Below are 22,281 nucleotides of genomic sequence, written 5' to 3'. Positions count from 1 at the left end.
AACACAAAAAAGTGACGTGCACACTGATAGTGCCCCCTACTGAAGAAACTTCAAACTTCTACACACATAATTTTCTAAATGAGTGCGTTCCCAAGCAGCTTGCATTATACTGTTTGCCAGTTGGCATCTCCTGCGGTGAATGTTAAACAAAGACACATTCCTGTGTAACTACGGTTAAGGGAATTTTACTTCATATACACAAACTTTGTGATCAGTTTGTGACAGCAAACATTTGTTTATTAATAACATCCTGCATTTTATTTCACTCTTTCAAGCTTGGCTATGCAAAAGTATCCTATAGTCTCTGGGTACAGTGAGTAGTTGAGGAAACACAGAGCTGTTAAGTAAATTGATTCAGAATCTTTCAAGATTATTTTTCCCTCCCCAGTGTGGTGTGTAATGGGTTTGACTGCTCACCCTCATGGCGCTGGATATCCAGGGCAGAAAGCGGGACACTCTGGTATAGACACCAGGTTTCTTTGCCATGGCACAGCCTGTTCCCCAGCTCACCACACCCAAAAGCCTGTAGCGGCTGGTCTTGGACAGGCAGTCCGCTGCCACAAATGGGCCACCGCTGTCCCCCTGATGTATACAAGTAAGCAGAAGAAACAAACACAAGAACCAACAAGTTAACACAAGGAACCAAATCATGTACTTCCATGAGCTATTATACATTATATAGCCCCTTAAAGTGCAAAGGTATGGGATACACTTCAATTCCTCACTTTCATAGCTACGCAACTAACATATAGACAGGCAAATTAAAGGGAAAACCAACATTAGCCTCCATGACCCAACAGATCAGTTTCAGTGCACCTTGGCATATAGATTCTACACTTCTCTGGACCTGTACTGGAGGGATGGCACACCAATCATACAAAAGCCATTTCCTTAACTGGCCCAAAATCTCCCACAGAGTTCAAATGGGTTGAGATCTGGTCACTGCAAAGGCCAAAGCACATCATATTCATATCATCAAACCATTCAGTGACCTCTTGTGCCCTGTAGATGGGGGTTCTGTTAGCCTAAAAGAGAACACTCCCTTCGAGATAGAAATGTGTCATCATGCTGATCCCTCTTTCAAAGTCACAAAGATCTATTTTTCCTGCCAACTTGAGCCAAAATCAAGGTCATTCAGGCCTTTTCAACACTTTTCAACATGTTACAGAGCATGGTAGGGTTTCATTTGCTTAACTGTATCATGCAGTACACCTGCTTATATTTCTTCACTCATTTCTTCAGGATTTTCCTTTAATTTGTCACTCATCTGCATTATTTTCATAGTAATTAATGAATAATCATAGTAGTTGATGTACTAAAGGTCAATGTGCATAAAGTCATAGGAAGAAATTTGGCACTCACAGGAAAAATCTGGCATAGTGAGTAAAGTGTAATTCAAGTCAATTAGAAATGAATGGCGCCCTCTGGTGTCTGCTGTATGTGGTGATGCAGTCCCACAGTAGTATACCTGGCAAGAGTCGGTTCCACCTTTCTCATAACCAGCACAGAACATTGTGGTGGTGACCTGGTTGTCGTAATAATCAGGGGCGTTACAGACAGCATCGCTTATGATGGGGATGTGAGCCTCCTGCAGAATGTTCGCTTGGGTTCCTGATAATGAGAGAGAACGAGAGAGAAGAGGGAAGATAAAAGAAGAGAGATGAAATACAGACAGAAGTGAAGGTATCAGGGGGGATAAAACGCTCATATCATCAAAGAGGCTGCTAGGAAGAGGAGGCCATCATTCCCTCTCCTTCAAGTATTCAGCACTCATTACTGTCAAACCCTAGATCAATGATGGAGTTCAGAGACATGAAGCTTATCAGGCGTGAGAGAGAGATTGAGAATCCTAGTCAAGTCAATGCAGTTATTAGAAATGAAACACTCTGGTGGTGATGGATGGTGCGGTAAATTGGGGTCTATGATTCACAGATTGTGTTTCTCCGAACAACAAGCCAGAGTTTAATGCTGTATCATTATTAAAGATCATTAGACTCACTCACCATAATACTCAACGTTTCCCCAACCGGTCACTGTGCCCATCTGGCCGTCAACTAGCCGCTGGCCATAGGTGGGTAAACAAACCGGCTGAATGTAGTCTACAACATAACGTGAGACAGGAGAACCAGACAGAGGTGCATGAGGATTCAATCAATTTATCATCTGGCCAATAAAATAAGTAAGATTTCACTGATTTCTTGGGTTTATGTGATACAAGAAAATGACATTCAGGAAACTTAAAATACAGTCGGGTGCTGTTTGCATGTAAACTAAGTGTATTTATGAGGTGGTTTTGGTAAATAAAATAGATTTAACATTATGAAAGTGCATTCTAATACTTTATATATATTCTAATACTTTATATATATTCTAATACTTTAAATACTTTTTTGTTTTGGGGTGTTTAATTTTATCTTGACATGGGTGAAACGTCAAAATATAACATTTCACATTTCATTTTTCTGAGGTTTGATGAGTTGGACCAGAAAAGCAGAACTAATTGTGCCATAATTAAAAATACTATCAAAAACTATGAACGCAATGATTTTTATTCATAATTTCACATACAGCACTGCACTAAACAGGGCTAATTATGCTCTCTTTGTGATACAACACACAGTTGGTTGTGGTTATTTAAGTACTGACAATATCCTTGATATACTCACAAAATCATATTGTGATATTATGTGATATAATTTTTCACAGTGACAATAAATATCATACTACTCACCCCCGTTTTAAGCCTATAAAATTATATTGGCAGTATAGTTTGGTGTAATCAGCGGAATTTATAGCAACATTGAGCTCTTCTATCTGATGGATATGAATGTGAGAAAGCTGACAGATTCACAGATTAACTGATAGAGAAGACAAAGTAAGATTAATAACCAGCAGGATCTGAGGTTTAACCCCATTAGTGGCCAGGGCCCAAGTTTTATTATACACTTCTGCAACCTAAGAATAGCTCAGCTACAGGGAGATTCACTCGAAAGAGGCCCTGAATGTTCTGTAATCGCTCTCGGTAGGATGAAGCAATCTCAACAAAACAACGTGCAATGAGTTCCTCAGTATATGGAGCTTCGCACAAGCCGGGATGCAAGAAAACATCCAACTTGAAATTGCTGCTGTTCCCCCTAAAATGCTTGACGATACATTCAGGAACATGAGGTGCTGCATAGAAAAGTGTCTGGCAGAAAACAGAGATCACGTCAAGCTTTAGTATGTAATAAGACTGTGATTTTAAGGGGTTAACAGGTAAAATTATTGCAGGATCACTATTTGGCAAGCAACAAGCCTAAATAATAACCATTAATAAACCAATTTTAAAACCAAACTGCATACATTTAAGCTACATTTCCTTATATATCTATCTATAAATTATTCATAAGGGTTGTCTTATGTAGGGGTATTGATTTTTTGAGAGATATTAAAACAAGAATCGGCTCCAGCACCCCTGCGACCCTGAGGGAGAAGCGGCTTGGAAAATGTGTGTGCGTGCGTGTGTGCGTGCGTGCGTGCGTGCGTGTGTGTGTGTGTGTGTGCGTGCGTGTGTGTGTGTGTGTGCGTGTGTGTGTGTGTGTGTGTGTTAAAACAAGAAATGTTATATACAGTACTGTGATGAACACTTTCAAGACACTTTTAACCCATTGAAATTTGGAATAATGTAACAGTCTGCTGTAATATTAATAATATTATTAATTATTAATTATAAATGATAAACTTGTTGCTCTTTACATCAAAAGGTCAGATCCTAAATCTTAAATTCTAAAAATTTGAAATGTTTTTAAGCAGAATAGGTGATCATTTATTATGGTTTAAATTAGATCGTTATTCCTGTTCACAGTCTTGTTTCGCAGGAAGATAAACCATGCTTTACATTTTTGCCGTGCTGAATTAAACATTTTTTGCAAAATCGGAGATGGGAATGTACTTCATTAGATACATTACTCTGAAATGATGCATTTACATGTAAACAGTTACATAGATGTTAATTGAATGTGCAGAAAATGTCCATTGAGTCCATTGAGGGCCCTGCAGTGCAGCACCTGCCTTCACTAAGTAGGCTCCCCTCTTTGTTGCTGGGAGCTCATTAGTGAAATCGGGTGGTGCTGTGTAAGATTGGAGCAAACGTCTGTAGACACTGGGGTCCTTGCTGTGTTCAGCTTCAGAAGGACACTGTGATAAACTGAGATGACTGATAAAGGTTCTTATTGATGTTCCCTCAGTAGCTCCTGTGAGCGGCGGCCGCTCAGTTCTAGCGTCATTTGAAACTCTTTCTGTTCTCAGATTCTAGACTTGATTGTTGCATTATTGACTTGCAGTCAGCTTTCTATTGGGGTGAAGGCGGAGCTTGTTCTGCATACTGTTGCTGTCTAGCGAATCAAATAACTGTATAGCTATGAGGAGGTGGGGTTAGTACCGTTAGCCTTTTATAGTGTTTGATAAATATGCCCAATGATCAATTTCACTCATATTATGTACTTATAAACTTGCATACTATGGGTTAGACATTCAGCTCGTACAATGTCAACCTTATACATTTGTAGCTTTGGTACACAAATAAAGATGCAAACGTCAGACACCAAGCATCTCTAGGATTATTGGCTATATTTGGCCGAACCATCACTTTAGCAACACTGCCGGACATTATGCTTCCACATGTGTTGCGATGCACTGAAGGGAACGTGTTACGCGGCAGTTACAGAGAATTTCTTCCAGAGAGTTCTGATAGCATTGTCTTTTGTCTGGACCCGAAAAAGAGGAGCTTTGTTCTCCAGACTCTGTGGCAACCTGAGACTGGAGGGAGGTACTACGGCACTGATGCACTTACCTGCAGCTCTCTGTAGTGCTGTTATTAAAAGGGAGTAAATACTGCTGCTGAAATTAGGAGGAAATATCTTAATTAAGACAAGGCCACTGCCTTGTCTTGTCATCTAAGTTCATATAAAGGCAAAGTCAACAATCAGTTACGAAACCTGAAGGTATTTAGGCAATTCACCAGACTGTCAAATCTCTTTTATGCACCACAGATGGATTTTAGAATGAGTTGAAAATAATTTTCAATTCTACATAAAAATATACAGACCCTTAGAAGTGTAGAGTTATCATCATTTTGCTGTACATTTGGTTCACATTACAAAATGTTAATGTAATTACCAAAACATTTGCATTCGATTTACATTCTGTGCCGTTGCCAAAAATGAAAAAGGATGTTTTTCTTCTCAGAAAACAACAGACGAAAACCTCCAAAAAGTCTCCAAAACTTTTGGAAAGGGAAAAAAACTTTACTTTTAATGTAAGTCAATGGAACCAGACGTCTTTCAGAGTCATTTTTGGCCGTTTCTTTTGGTCTATTAATCATGAAATTTACAAACAATGTAAAAGCCAATCGGTATTTTCAAATTATGTTTAACACTGAAAAACATTATATATATAACTATACTCCTTTGGACAGAAAGTTGATGTAAAACTCACCAGCAAACTGCAGCGGTTTGGTTAGCGCCAGGACAGCTATGTCACGGCTGTTGTCGTCAATGTTGGCATCGACGAAGGGCAAATAGCTGCTGTGGTAGACGACTGTCTTCACCTCAGCGATCACCACGTTCTTATGAATAGGGGTGTTGTAGATGGAGCCCATCAGCACCCTCCACCTCGATACATGACGGTATCTCCTGAGAATACAGATACCCAAAGGGTGAGATCCTGCGAGTATGTGCAGTATGTAAAGTATGTACATACGTGCTTTATTGTGAATAACAATGCATACATAAAGGGTTAATGTGAGTGTTTATGTTCTGTGAAATAAACTGGGGGTGTATCTGTGAATCTATGATTGTACATTTTAAGGACAAAATCATAAATTTTGGTTACACAGCTTAATGTTAGAGTTAAAGTTAGACTTCAAAACTCCTCAATACATACAGATTCTTACATATGTTCAGAATTAGGGTTGTTAACATACTAAACACATTCACATGATAAAAATAGTTCACATACTAATTACACATTCACGTGACAAAGTTAACATCCCTATAGCGCTTTAACATGATGAATGTTGCATAATAATTAAAATAATATAACTGTGTTAAAATTATGTAAAATATGGAAAAATAATTATGATAAATTATTAAAGCCACTAATTTTTTGAAAGCCATTAACACATTTTCCAACTTTTCAAACGTACTGGTTGGAACATGCAGCCACAAACTGCATTGAAATCATGTTATTTTCATGTTCCTGATGAAAATGTTAATTTACTGAATGAAATAAATTCATTCTGATAAGGTTTTAAACACTTTTGCGTCACTGCTGGACTGAGGATAATCCTGAGCTAACTAGAGGATGACTACAGGAAGGATGAACAGATGAAAAGATGAGCCGGTATGTGTGACACACCTAACAACAACAGAGTGGACAGCAGAGTGGACAGTAAGCGTTTAAAAACTCCTGCAGCACTGTGCAAAACACACTAACATGTCAGCGTCACTGCAGTGCTGGAAATAGCCCATCACCCAAATAATACCTGCTCTCTGGTCCTGTGGGGTCCTGGCCATGGATGAACATGGTGAAAGGGGGCTAATGAAACAAATGGACTACGGTCTGTAATTGTAGAACTACAACATGCACCTATAAAATTTCAGAAACAATGGACCAACAGAAAAGCTCAGAAACCACTTGGGATAAAACCTTTCAACATCAATTTAACAAAAGAAGTTAAGAATGTTTTTTTGCCTTGTCCTGTGAAGTTACTTTTTTCGAGATAAATACAGTGGCCATATATATAATACTTGTTAGAATTACAATGAATTCATTAATAATTAGAATTAAGTGACTTTTATTAGTGACACAACGGGAAAATTTCACCTCGGCATTTAACCCATCCATGCAGTGAAACACCACATACACACTAGGGAAGACACACACTATGGGGGAGTGTGCACACATGCCCGGAGCAGTGGGCAGCCCTATCCGCAGTGCTCGGGGGGCAGCTGGGGGTTAGGTGTCTTGCTCAAGGACACCTCAGTGACTTTGTCGGTTCCCTAACCTCCAGCCCACGGCCGCCCCATTTTAGGCATATTATTATCACACATGGTCGCTGTCGAAGAAAACCCAAATATCTCTATTTTTTAATTTTATTTTATTACATCATTTGAACACAGCAGTTTCCTTTACATTGTGGTAAAACGTCATGATGAATGGACCAATAGAAATGCTCCAAAAGTGTTTAAAATACAAATACTTTACATTAACTTCACATTAACATTACGTTTTTGACTTCTCCTGTAAAGTTGCCTACTTGTTTTTTTGGAAAGCAGCAATACAAGTGCTTACATATAAATAATACACATGGGACTTCTTCTTCTTTTTATTATTATTATTATTTTTATTATTATTATTTCTATATGAATACTGTCCATAAATACATTCAAGACATACTGTACATGTAATCCCCCATCCTGGCATGGTATAAAACCAAATGTGTGTGCATGTGTGACTCACTCAGGAAAGCAGTGCGCTGCGCTGATGATCCATCGGTCAGATATGATGGATCCTCCACACTGGTGAACCCCATCATATTGCAGACTGACCTGCCACGGCCAGGAGCCCTGCCGGGCATCAGCTCCGCCCACAATCCGCTCCTCAGGGAGCATTCGACGTCCACAGTCTGCACAATGGCCCGGAAAACAAAGTTATAAATTGGAAAACACCAGCTGCCTTTCACTTGGTGTAAACATTTCATGATAAACCAACCAACAGAAACGGTCCAAGATTATCTGGGATAAAATCTTACATTACATTTCATACAAATTCAATTTTATCACGTTTTTTTTTTCCTTCTCATATAAATGTACTATTATGGAAGAATTTCAGAGGCATTCAGACTTTTTTAATGTGAGGTGAGCTGCGTCTCTTTCTTAAAAAGAAACCGGATGAGCTTCTTAGGGGGCAGGTTAACACGTTTGATTGACAAGCAGGTAAGATTTGAGAGAATGCAAACGTCAAAACAACAAATAGAACTTATGTTAGGGATACTATCATATCATATCACTATGTCCTTATTCAGTAACTTCTGAAACGGTAAACTTATAAAAGAAAGGAAAACCTTACCTACCACCCGCTAATGTGCTACTAAAACCAACATGAAATGTTTGGTCTTCAGAATTTCTGCTGGTCAATCAATCCATAAATGTTCATACAGTTTAAATGGTGTAAAAAACAGAAAATGTGACAGTGATGACACATGACTACTATGATATCCTGCATCTCACCTTGACAAAGCACTTCAACAATCTGCCCCTTTTCACATTTGCTGAAACAGAGATGAGAGCTATTCAGCACAGTCTGTACTTCACCAGTCACTCAGACTTTTACAGATTAATTGCACCATTCAAATGCAAATTGTGAATTAAAATGAGATTAAAATGCCACTATTAAAGCAGAATTTTCACTGTATGGATTTGTAGTATGGAGAATCTCACCACGGATACAGTGCAGTGCTGATCTTCTTGCCATACGTTAACTCGCTCTCCTTTACGCAGAAAAACTCATGGCCACTGTCAGAAGCACAGATGACTGAGAAATTTATTGCCCTGGAAGACAAGAGAGAAAAATTCAACAGGATAATGTGAGGGATACAGAAATTCTGAAAATCTAGTTCTGTCTGCTGCTTGTTGAATGGTAGTGGCTTGGTGGACCCACCGCATTACTGTTTTTTTAAATCATAACCATAACAATTTATGCAAAAATACCAGATATTTAAAATATCATAAGCGTAAGGTTCTCTTTTAGCAGCTGTAGCCAGTTAGCAGCCTGTCCAGACCGGAACACCACACAGTGTGAATGCACTGTGCTATGCACTGTATTCTTAAACTACACACTCCATGTCATATCATTCTAAAATCTGGAACTTGACTGCATGTCGTAAATAGCCTATTCCATATAACTTCGAAGAAAAAGACATTTACATTTATGGCATTTGGCTGACCCTCTAATCCAGAGCGACTTACAATTTGATCATTTTACACAGGCAGGCCAAGGCGGTGTTAGGAGTCTTGCCCAAGGACTCTTATTGGTATAGTGTAGGGTGTTTGCCCAGGTGGGGATTGAACCCCAGTCTACAGTGTAGAAGGCAGAGGTGTTAACCACTACACTAACCCAACCTTTATCTTACGTTTGAAACATTGAAAACATTTAAAAGCTGCAGCTTCCTCTGCTGGCTCAGCCCTCGTTTTGGCCACTGTGTGTTCCACTAGGGCTGAATAATTCATTGGTTTTATATTGAAATTTTCAAATCTCAAGAGCTACATTTATCTCACTTTTAATATCTCACTGTACTGCCTTTTAACCTAATAACATAGAGACTGTGAACTGGTACACTGGCACACTATGTTCACTGATCAAGCCTCACATCTGAAAAATGGACATGCTGGTCCTCTCGATGGAAAAAGCCTGGATCTGTATTTGTACAAAATAATGAGATTTGAATAGCAGTCGCATTACTGGTCAGAAAAATCACAACTGTTTCTCCCAGTCGTTCAGCCCTAATCCACACTTCACTGTTCAGCACTTCTAGTGCATTATCCTGGTTTTAAAATCCACTACATCCTTTTTCCTTTTGCATTACTTGCACTAGAAATGGCTAATACTCTACTGAGGGTTTTTCTTTTAACTGTAACTGCTAAAAATAATTAAAAAATTTTAACTAAAAGACCTGACCGCTTAAATTGAGCCTTGTAAAAAAAAAAACACGCATGCTTGTTTGAGGGTGGAGTTTGTATGTTCATCTTGTATTTACATTTTTTCTAAATTTGCACTGGTTAAACTAATGCAGCATTTTCATTACAGTGAAAAGAACCATGTGCATGTGCGGCTAAAGCAGCAGTATTTGCTGTATAAACAAATACCCACCGTCTACAGAGAACAAGCTCCTACACATTTTAATGCTTAGTTACTGTTTATTTATATTGGGCAGAAAAATAAAACATCAAATTTGTCATGTACAAAAGTTATAGAACATTTTGTTTTATTTTTTTAATCAATTTGTTAAACCCAGCAAATAAATATGCACAAATCTTAGCAGAAAAGTGAATTTTTTATCAAAAAAATTTGTTTCTGTCGTTTCTGTATGATGTCACATTGTACGTCGCATTGTGCTGCTTAAAATATCAGCAACCGCAATGTAAAACACCCTCCCTGTACAGAAGAACTTGATTTGAGCAACTGCTACATCTTTCCACCTTTTCCTCTCATTTTTCCTTGCACGATCTCTCGCTGTTCTCTCTGCCTTCTTTCTCAGTCCTCTCTTTTCTTCATCATTACCTGACGAAGCCCATCTCCTCACAGCTGATCGAAGCAAGCAGTTGGTTGGCGCTGGAAGAGCACACGTGCCTCCACCTCCGCTGTACTGAGTCAAACACCCGCAGCCTCTGATCTGCCACGCTCACCTGCACTGTAATGGGGGAGGAAGATGCAATATGATTACTTCTATTAGAAACGAGGCAGAAGATACTGCAACGTATGAATAAAACATCTCAAAACACAGAGACATTTTCACATTTACAAATTCTGCAAACAAGCTGGAACAAACAAAATGCACAAGCAAAGCAGTGAATGAAAAAATTTCCATGTTGTTAATTCAATATTTGCAGAAAATAAATGAAACAGGAGGCAAAATAGAAAAACCATTTACTGAAAAATCAGTTGCTTGGTTACAATGTATTTATGCATTATTGTTACCTAAAGGCACTTTACAATCACTCTAAATCTGTCTGTTATTACATATAGGTGTCCAGTGCTTTACAACTATTGACTGGACCCACCGTGATGAGGAAACTTCATTGAAGCACCCAGCCCTAATTACAGACACAGGCTAACATGACTAACATCACACATGTTATGAGTCCTTACAACCCCAATGTTAGGCATTCTGAAACAAGACACTGTTAGAATCCATTGATTTGTTAGCACCTTACCATCATATAAGCCTGTGTCTTCTGCTGTCCTTAAGTAGGTTACTGAAAAACAAGCACAAATAGTAGATCAACATTACATTCCAGTACGCTTTAAATCAGTATTGTTACCATATACTCCAGTATTACTGCCACAGACATGAATATTACTACCTTAGACATGAATAGACATCAAAACTACTGCCATTTAAATCAAAAGACATTTACTACCATACACATGAGTTTTACCACCATAAGCCATTTTCAAACTGGATTAGTTCTACATGAGAAGGTGCTGTAATTCCAGGGATTACCAAGGAGATCGGTGATTTAACTCCAGTACAAATCTGCAATGTCCATAGTGTGCTAAGCAATTATTTCCCAGCAAAGCAAATCAACATTTTTTGCAATGGCTTAATCAGACATGGAATGAAAATGAAAGACCTTGAAAGTACCTGTCACAGGCCAGTTCTGTTAGATTTCTCGTGTGTGGAAGGTTATGTTGAGGCCATATCAATGACTTAATGCTACTGTATCTCATATTAACTGGAGCATAATCTTGGATATTTGAATGTTCTATAAGAATAAAGAAAGCTCAAGATATGTGTTTTACTTTAATGATTAAATACTTGATAAATGATTTGTCCGATTATTTAGTGTCATGATTATTTATACTTTTATCAATATTATGTTACATAATAATATAATATAACATAATATAATATAATATAACAAATTTCCATTACTATTTCTGAATGAAACTTGAGATACTAAAAGGTAAATAAAAAAAAACTTACTGATAAACAGCTATAGTCATAGGGAGGAAGAAAAAATGAAAACTGTTTTTTGGTTAGATCTTGAGAATCAGCAAGATGGTGACCTTGTTTTAGCCTCTAAATGTCCAAGGCTTTTAATTAAATCAAAAAATGCTGCTGATGATTCTGTGCTGCTTACAAACAGAATAGTTAGGTAAGTGAATTGACAAATTTCCCATTGAGGGATCAATGAAATGCATACATAACTTATACAAATTGGCCAGTAAAATCACATTCAGCACCTAATAAAATTAATATTACTGACACAGACATGAACAGACATTAATTCAGCAGATAGGTACCGACAGGCCAAAAACATGGCAGCTGCGATGGTGGCAGAAGCAAAATCCAGGGCATGGGAGGAGTTTGGTAAGGCCATGGAAAAAGACTTTGCTTCGGCCTCAAGGAGGTTCTGGACAACTGTCCGGCAATTCAGGAGCGGCCGGGGTGGCTGCGCCCAAGCTATATTCGGCAAGGCTGGAGAAACTCTGACTTCAAATGAGGATACTGTCGGTCAGTGGATGGAGCACTTTTGAGGAACTCCTTAATCCGGGAAACATGCCTCCCTCATGAGAGTCAGGGGCAGAGGCTTCTGGTGAGTCAAGTTCCATTTCCCTGGTGGGGGTCACTGAGGTAGTTGGTATGCTCCTCAGTGGCAAGGCACAGGGGGAGGATGAGATTCGTCCAGAGATGCTTAAAACTCTGAATATTGTGGGGCTGTCGTGGCTAACATGCCTCTGCAATATTGCATGGACCTCGGGAACAGTACCCTTGGACTGGCAGTGGTGGTGGTCCCTATTTTTAAAAAGGGGGACTGGAGGGTGTGTGCCAACTATCGGGGTATCACACTGCTCAGCCTCCCTGGGAAAGTCTATGCCAAGGTGCTGAAAAGGAGACTCTGACCGATAGCTGAATCTCAGATTGAGGAGGAACAATGCGATCTCTGTACTCCCGGAGTCAGAATTGTGTTCGTATACTTGGCATTAAGTCAGACTCTTTTAGTGTTAGCGTTGGACTCCACCAGGGTTGTGCCCTGTCTCCACTCCTGTTCGTGATATTCATGGACAGAGTGTCAGGGCATAGCCGGGGTCAGAAAGGCATTATGTGTGGAGGCCAGAGGGTGGCATCTCTGCTATTTGCAGATGATGTACTTTTGGCTGAATCACATGGATGCCTCCAGCGCTCGCTGAAGCGATTTGCAGCTGAATGTGAAGCAGTAGGTATGCGGGTCAGCACCTCCAAGTCTGAGTCCATGGTCTTAGCTCAGAAAAGGATGGCATGCCCACTACAGGCAGGGGAAAGGACCTGCCCCAGGTGGAGGTGTTTAAGTATCTTGGGGTCTCGTTCATGACTTATGGGAAGAGGGATCGTGAGATCGGCGGCAGGATGGGACAGGCGGCAGCAGTAATGCGGTCAATGTACCGGACTGTAGTGGTGAAGAGTGGTGTAGCTGTTTACTGGTCGGTCTACAACCCAACCCTGACTGAAAAAATGAGATCGCAAATACAAGTGGTGAAAATTATCTTTCTTCTCAGGGTGGTGGGCTACACTCTATTTGATAGAGTGAGGAGCTCAGTCATCTGGGAGGAGCTCAGAGCAGAGCCGCTACTCCTCCGTATTGAGAGGAGCCAGCTGAGGTGGTTCAGGCATCTGATCCGGATGCCCCCTGGACACCTCCCGGTGGGGGTGTACCAGGCACGGCCTACCAGGACAAGACCCCGGGGTTGTCCTAGGACCCGCCAGACAGATTATATCTCCAAGTTGGCCTGGGAGCGGCTTCGGGTCCCCAGAAATGAGCTGGAGGAAGTTGCGGGGAACAGGGTCATCTGGGATTCTCTGCTCTCTCAACTGCTACCGCAACCCTATCTGGACTAGTGGTTAACAATGATGATGATGATGACACAAACAGACATTAATATTACTGACAGACACGAACAGACATTAACGTTACTGACATAGACACAAACAGACATTAAAATTACTGACATAGACATGAATTGACATTGACTACCATAAACATAAACAAATCTTTAGATGGAAACTCTCCTATAGAAATTATTTTGTTAGTTATCTTAGACAACACATTCCTTATAAAGTACAGCAGCACATCTTACCCAGGGCCCAGATGGTGGCTCCCAGTGCCCCCAGTACAACCACAGTCAAACCCACACCAACGGCAACCCGGCATGGGCTACATAGGGCCATCCCTTGTGCCCCTGTAAAAGACAAACCAAAGACACGCTCAAACAGAGCAAGCAGTCAAGTGATGTTGTTTATTATAAACATACAAAACAACATACAGACCCTGAGGGCAGTGAAATGACAGGCCTCAAAAGAATCCCTATATACCTAAGAAAAATGTGTATAATATTCAGTAGAGTAGCCTCTTCTGCCTAAAGGGCTTAATAAATCATTGTTAGAACATAGCCACCATTTCCAAACTGGTGGTTTTATAGGAGCAAGAAAAATGTTAAATTCAGGTTTTATTGTGGACTATTTCTATTTGTCCACTGGCCATATGAGGTAAGAACAGCGGACACATTCAAATTATTAACAAATAATTAAAAAAAAACAACAAAAATGGAGATATAACGTTGTATTTTGACTGCAATTATATATGATATTGCATTCTATTGAATTATATTCAAAGCCCACAGAGAGATAATTTAATGTTCACAAAACTGCCTCAAACAATCACCATTAATATTTCATTGTCACAATCATCAAGCAGATGATAAATAATTTAGTAGTTCTGTTGGAGCTCCATGTGGTACAACAAAAAGTTCATTCAGCTCAACCAGGCATCACTGAACATCCAAAGACGGGAAACATTAGCTGTTAATTATTTTTCGGGTCTGTCAAGTCTGTGAGGATAACTCAGAGTTCACATAATACCCAACAGAAATGAATTTGCCCTGAAATCCAGAGACTCCAGCAGATTAAGCATGCTGAAGCTCACTTACTACTGCAGAGAGAAGGATGAGATCAATAGTCCAAAGTCAGCACTTCCATGCAAAGCAAACTGAGGATTTAATACCAGTGCCATATTCTACTCCCCTCTCTCTCTCTCTCTCTTTCTCTCTTCTCTCTCTCTCTCTCTCTCTCTCTCTCTCTCTCTCTCTCACTCACACACACACACACACACACACACACACCCACACAGACATACACAATCACACAGCAGACTGAGTGTCAATCTGTCCCAGGACAGGATTCATGAGATTTGACCATGCACCTGGTCGGTTACATAAACAATCATGTGCACAAACATTTGAACTTTTCAAGCATCTTGTAGAGCTTAATGAGACTTGGTCAAGAAAACTGACTAAAAATGATACATTTTCAAACACTTATGTGACACATTACATTTCAGAGCCCCGTGCCTGTTCACTTCGTATGTCCATCTGTAACGAACAAAGGCTTCCACATGTGCACAAATACAAGCCTATGTTAAATTACACATCAATATCTCATCAATAAATCAATAAATAAGCCTCCCAGGATTATGACATTTTGGCTGCCAAATAAATTAGCATATAAAAATGGCAAGTATTCAACAGCTGAAAATATGTTAACAATACACCGATCAGGCATAGCATCATGACCACCATCTGTTTCTCTGATACTCTGTTACCCTGTTCTTCAGTGGTCAGGACCCCTATGGACCCTCACAGAGCAGGTACTATTTGGTGTAGGTACTATTTTGGTACTATTTGGGTGGTGGGTCATTCTCAGCACTGCAGTAACACTGACATGGTGATGGTGTGTTAGTGTATGTTGCGCTGGCATGAGTGGATCAGACACAGCAGTGGGGCACTCACTGTCCACTCTATTAGATGCTCCTACCTTGTCAGTCCACCTCATCTGCTGCTGCACAGTTTGTGTTGGTCATCCTCTAGTCCTTCATCAGTGGTCACAGGATGCTGCGTCTGCTGTGTCTGATCCACTCGTACCAGCTCAACACACACTAACACATTACAGCTTTGGTAACTCAGGTGAACTTTCAGGTAAGCGTTTGAACGTTTCTCAAAATAACTATTTTTCCAGAGGCTAATTCGTCTGAAGTAACGGTACTTTGGCTCGACTGAACAGCTGAACAGTCCAGCTCAAAACGGAGACACTGCAGCGTGATGATTAACTGCAGTCGCCATGCTGACTCTGAGCTCATTCACACAGAGCATATGCATAGTATTCTAATATGAAAGTACGTCATCACCAGAGACTGGAGGTTGATTTTTTAATGTCATTACAATTTGTATTCTAAAGATTCAAAAACAGAATATTTGCAAGAATTTCTGAATTTCTGAGCATTCGTCATGCTCCTCTTTTTTTTTATTACAGCGTGCATTTGAGCTCATGTGGACTCCATAAGTTTGTGTCTCTGAAGCAAATTAAATCCGCCTGAGAGTCGTCTGAACACGAGCTTCAATTAGAGAGATAAGACTTAAAAAAACTGAGCTTTTTTTTCGTACAAAGACCAATTTCCTTGCATTTGAATAGCGACCTACAAACAGAGCAGAATCGTATCATTTTACTTGCTCCAAGTTTCTTTGTTTTATTTGTTTGATCTTAAAAATATCTTTATTTCCAGGTGGTGTGGTGGGTAGCGCTGTTGCCTCACAGCAAGTAGGGCCTGGGTTCAATTCCCCAACCGGGTGACCAGGGTCCTTTCTGTGTGGAATTTGCATGTTCTCCCCTTGTCTGTGTGGATTTTCTCCAGGTTCTCCAGTCCAAATGCAGTCAGGCCAATTGGACATGGTAAATTGTCCCTAGGTGTGAGTGAATCTGTCTATCTGACCTGTGATGGACTGGCGACCTGTCCAGGTTGTATCCTGCCTTCTGCCCGATGACTGCTGGGAAAGGCTCCAGCACCCCCATGACCAAGAAGGAGAAGCAGCTTAGAAGATGTGTGTTAGTTCTTTATTTCCAAGGATAGATGAAAAAATCCCAATTTTTCAACGTGGTCTCAGGCTTTTGGACTCCTGTGTCATAGGTCAGTTTTAGCTGGTGATTCATTTCCATATACATAATTAACAATTTAGCAATTTCATTATCTTTTCGTTCAATGTGTCCAGCTATGACAGCACAAGCCTTGAGCACTCTTGATCTTACTAATGTGCTGTCGACACTTTGTAACATTTGAATGATCCTAGAAACAGCTTGAGCTCAAATAAACAAACATCACCCACCACCACCCTCTAAACGTGTCATAGCACCATGTCAGAACCCACGATACGTCTCAATAAATGCATCTTGTTCCAATTACATGCATTTGCAGGATGAAAAGGATGAAAACACCAATTTCAGCCTTCATTATTCAGTTTGGTGTGATTTAAACCACAACTAACTGTGATCAGCTCATATAATCGTGTTCAGGCAGTCCTGTTATAATTGTGACAGGTCTATTCATATGGACCCTATTTTGACTTAATATTGATATCCGATCACCATGATCCAATCATAGTAATCGGATCGTCAGCACGTCAAGACGCAGCACATTGACACGGGTGCACCAAACAACAGAAACACAGTCCACTTCCAGGTGAATCCTAGATGAGTTCACTGCTAATAGGAGCACCTATTACTATTTTACAGTTTGTTTACAACAGTTTATTATTATTATTATTAATTAAATTAGCGAATTCAGCATCAGAGCTTATTTTTCTCTCGTTCTCGCAGCACATCAATCTGCATAATTTCTTTTACATTTATTCTTGAAGCACACTGGTACAGTCCAGAAAAATCTCCATTTTGCTCAATTTTTCTTTTTCTACACTATTTGAACACTGAAATCTGTGAAAGTGTTGTGGACCAATAGAAATGCTCCAAAATCACTTGGAAATGAAAATCTTTATATTAACTCATATCAAAAGTTAAGATCATTTTTGCCAGCTCCTGAAAAGTTACTGTTTTTCGATACATGTTTTTCACTAGATGAGATGCTATGGCTAATAACAGCAAATAAGCAATAAAATAATAATAAAGCATTTGTTTATAACGCACAGGCCACATGCTGTATTCCTGACAGGTTGGGCCAGACACTGGTAATCTTTAAGCACCGTGACTGGTATGAGGTATGCATGTACAGTATGTACACCCAAATACCTGACCAATCAAAGAAAACCCATGTATAGTTTGGTGCACTTTATCCTTTCCAACGCGAAACCGACTGAACCAAATGAATATGATACAATGTCATGGTCCGGTTCTAACACATCACAGATAACTTGTATAGTGGGTGAGATGCACATATTTTGTTGTATTAGAGTTTAATCATATCAAATATCCAACAAAGTACTCCCTTTTCAGACATGGCCAAAGCTAATTTAATAAATATAGTACAAAGTAGTGACACAAATTACCCCTGTAGCCCCCAGTTTGAGAACTGCTGCTAAACAGGCTTTGCTTTATAAAATATTTTATTTACAATCACAAGACAGTTATGTACACGATATGGCCAAAAAAAACCCTATACTACTAATATGGAGTTACCCCATTCACCTCACCACCCCCACCGCACCCTCACCCTTCAAGGCTATAACAGCCTCCGCCTATCTGGGAAGCTTTCCACAAGATTTTGGACCCATTTGTACCCATTTAGCCAAAAGAGCATTTGTGAGGTCCGGTGCTGATCTTGGACAACAAGGCCTGGCTCTCAAACACTGTTTCAGTTCATCCCAAAGGTGTTCAGAGGGGTTGAGGTCAGGGCTCTGTGCAGACACCAAACATGACTCTTGGCCCTATGTATTCTATTATGTAACGTTCTCCTGTCATCCTCCAAAACCCACTCATCCATCAGACTGCCAGACAGAGAACTTGTTTACGCTGCTACTGAGTCCAGTAGTCCTAGACATTTCCATTTCACCATAATAGCACTTACAGTTGACTAGGGCAGATCTAACAGGGCAGAAATTCCACAAATAGATTTGTGGAAAAGGCAGCATCCTATGACAGTGCCATGTTTAAAGTCACTGAGCTCTTCAGTACGACCCATTCTACTACCAGCACTTGTCTATGGAGATCATATGTACCTGTTAGCAATGGTTTTGGCTGAAACACCTAAACTCAATAATTACTTTTGATGATGTTTGATGTGAGATATGATGTTAGACCATGAACATAGCTAAGCTGGCTGCACTGGGTTTACACAAACAGATACAATCACTTTCCAATCAAGAAGCACAATTAGACTCATCTTTTAAAATGATCTGTGGACAAAATCCAAATACAGGACACATTTAAATGCCAAAAATAAACAGGAGCTATAGTTACATCTTCTCTGAAAGAACAAAATTCTCTGGTAACTCCTTAGAAATCTCTTGATAGTCATGAGCAGTGGTTGTTTCTTATCACTGCCTGCCTTTCTGGTTCACAGGAGGAAACCTAAGCCTCCTGCCCTGTCTCTAAATAGAACGGAACATCAACAGCACATGCCCAATGGGACGAGGGGCTATTTTTCCCATTTACCTGGCCGACCCAGGGTGTCCCAGGCCAGGTGGGGGTACAATGGTAACACTTTTTGAATGTTTGAACAGGTGTGTTTTGGGGTAATCTGTAATGTCACTGCCCTGAGGTGGAGGGAAAGGACATAATAAGTGAGAAGCCATCCAAGCTTGTTTAGCTACCACTCAACAGAGATTTACATCCAGATTCCCAATTTCACTGAAGGCTCATAATGTTTAAAGTGATTTTCACAGTCATTTTACAGGGATATTTGGAAATCTCTGCATGGTTGAGCTGCATTATATGGGCCTGGCTATTTTATAGGGGCTGCAGTAGATAAATAACTATTTTTGTCATATCATATACTTTATAATGCCATATCACACTATTTGTAAGTAAAAGAGCAGATATTTTAATCTGATCAGAATTTGATGAAAAGTTGTTATTAGCAATGCACCAATGCTGAAATTCAAGGTTGATACCGATACACAACATTATTCACGTACATACATACTGCCAAAAGTATTCGGTCGTCTGCCTTCGCACTCATACGACATTGAGTGACATCCCATTCTTAATCCATAGGGATAATATGAAGTCAGCCCACCCTTTACAGTTATAATAGCTTCAACTCTTCTGGGAAGGTTTTCCACAAGGGTTAGGAGTGTGTTTATGGGAATGTTTGACCGTTCTTCCAGAAGCACATTTGTGAGGTCAGACACTGATGTTGGACGAGAAGGCCTGGCTCACAGTCTCCACTCTAATTCATCCCAAAGGTGTTCTATGGGGTTGAGGTCAGGACTCTGTGCAGGCTAGTCAAGTTCTTCCACACCAAACTGGCTCATCAGTGTCTTTATGGACCTGCTTTGTGCACTGGTGCGCAGTCATGTTGGAACAGGAAGGGGCCGTCCCCAAACTGTTCCCCAAAGTTGGGAGCATGAAATTGTCCAAAATCTCTTGGTGCTGAAGCTTTAAGAGTTCCTTTCACTGGAACCAAGGGGCCGTGCCCAACTCCTGAAAAACACCCCCACACCATAATCCCCCCTTCACCAAACTTTACACTCGGCACAATGCAGTCAGACAAGTACCGTCTCCTTGGCCATGAAAACCCATTCAATGAAGCTCTCTATGCTGTTCTTGAGCTGATCTGAAGGCCACAGTTTGGAGGTCTGTAGTGATTGACTCTGCAGAAAGTTGGTGACCTCTGCGCACTATGCCCCTCAGCATCCGCTGACCCCGCTCTGTCATTTTACGTGGCCGACCACTTCGTGGCTGAGTTGCTGTCGTTCCCAATCACTTCCACTTCGTTATAATCCTACTGACAGTTGACTGTGGAATATTTAGTAGTGAGGGAATGTAACAACTGGACTTGCACAGGCGCACCACGCTGGAATTGCTCCCTGGGTGCTGTGGATAGGGCTGCCCACTGCTCCGGGCAAGTGTGCTCACTGCCCCCTAGTGTGCGTGCATGTGGGTGTTTCACTGCACAGATGGGTAAAATGTGGAGGTCTAATTTCACAGCTGGTTATAAATTTTGCCCACTGTTTTTTTTATCTGAACAAATGGAAAGAAGTCAAATGACAGAAAACTTTCTACATGCAATGCAAATTGAAAATAAATGCATTATGTATCTAATTCACTATGTAATTATGTAATTACACTAAAATAATATAGAAAATTGCCCATAATACCTACAGACCTCCAACGTTTAACTATATTTTGTAATTTATTATGTTTTCTTTAGTCAAATAATAGGCCAGTAGTAGAACTTACCAATTCCAATCCAGCATTTTTATTTATGTTTTATATATACACAGAACAAATGCACTTCTACAGGGACGCTGCTCTGTTACCTGGTGACACACTGAGGGATAATGTATTGCTTTATGACTTAGAAAACTATAATATGCTGGATAAAAAGAACACTGTCCAGCTCTTCTTGTTGTTTGCCACTTGTAATAAAGGCTATGAACCATCAGAGGAGTTTCTGTACTACCTGCTAATAGTAATGTTAGAAGTTTCAGCATCAAGGATGTCATGAATCATTCCAGCTCTGATCAGGATGCTCTTAGATATTCGGTCAGATAATCCAGCCAATCTCTGAAAACATTAAGCTCCAGCCAACATCAGCAAAACAAACATCCAGTGGCAGATAAGGAAGAAAGAACAAGCTCCTTCAAACTCAGAAACATCCTGCAGGCTTAGATTCTCACTACAAAAAACTTCCACGCAATTAATACTAAGGCCAGTGCAGTGTCAGATGCAGGGTACAGTACAGGTAGATTTTTGTTCCCCAAGGTGAAAACAATGTAAATAAATGGATGACCCGGTCTTTAAGGTCCAATTGTGTACCTAGGCCCAAATATTCATTCATTAAGTTGGTATTCAGTTCTCTGCTTAGTGTTCAGGATAATTTTAGCCTATACCTAATTTCATCAGCAACAGTCTTTAAAAAAGAAAATAGTTAATATTTTAAAATTGTATTAGATGGTTTAGCTGATTGCCTAATAAATGTCAGTCATCCACATCTCCTGGCCTCAAACTACAACAAAACATGCTGCCTTTCAGATGACTATTGGCACTAAATGTGCGACGATGCCGAAGAAATTACGTGTGGGAGCTCTTTAAGATATCAGACGACAAGAAAAGTGCTCAGTGCAAAAATCCACACTGCTTCCTACTGACATGTGGGCATATCGGTCCTTTTTTCTCCTTTTCTTTTCTAATTAAACCGTTTTAACACAAATAGCAGATCTGTTTACTGCAACAAAACTGCAATGAATTGTTTTTACCGCTGTACCAGAGCAGAGTCTCCTCCCTGCATCGTTAGTACAGCGCAGGAGCTGCAACAACAAGACTGTCACAGTTTAGTAAAGTGTTTTAGGGATAGTTTAAGACCCTAGAACTGGTAGAGTACACACTTCACTCACACAAAAAAACCCATTTAGTCAGAAAACACGCTAGTTAAAATGAAAGTGTATCTGTTCTGTTAGTTGGACAACTAAAAATGCTCCAGATTACTGCTTAGAAGTCACTGCTTTGACGCCTGTAAAACGCCATTCAAGCTGGCTTTG

At 40.1% G+C, this 22,281-nt stretch overlaps 1 protein-coding gene across 1 annotated transcript in view; it reads right to left on the bottom strand.

Annotated features, from left to right (window-relative positions):
• The window catches only part of hpn (hepsin), a 34,015-nt gene that overhangs the window by 2,990 nt on the left and 8,744 nt on the right, over nt 1-22,281 (bottom strand). Inside the window, exons 3-12 of the mRNA XM_017708759.1 lie at nt 13,879-13,980; nt 10,974-11,015; nt 10,321-10,450; nt 8,481-8,591; nt 8,271-8,311; nt 7,501-7,666; nt 5,476-5,672; nt 2,004-2,099; nt 1,469-1,611; nt 418-582 (exon numbers count right to left, since the gene is read on the bottom strand). Of these exons, the coding sequence (XP_017564248.1) occupies nt 418-582; nt 1,469-1,611; nt 2,004-2,099; nt 5,476-5,672; nt 7,501-7,666; nt 8,271-8,311; nt 8,481-8,591; nt 10,321-10,450; nt 10,974-11,015; nt 13,879-13,980 (1,193 nt within the window). The remainder of the gene's footprint in view (nt 1-417; nt 583-1,468; nt 1,612-2,003; nt 2,100-5,475; nt 5,673-7,500; nt 7,667-8,270; nt 8,312-8,480; nt 8,592-10,320; nt 10,451-10,973; nt 11,016-13,878; nt 13,981-22,281) is intronic.

This window comes from Pygocentrus nattereri, chromosome 24 (genome assembly GCF_015220715.1).
Source record: "Pygocentrus nattereri isolate fPygNat1 chromosome 24, fPygNat1.pri, whole genome shotgun sequence".
NCBI classification, from domain to species: Eukaryota; Metazoa; Chordata; class Actinopteri; order Characiformes; family Serrasalmidae; genus Pygocentrus; species Pygocentrus nattereri.
This window is presented reverse-complemented; position numbering and strand designations above follow the sequence as displayed.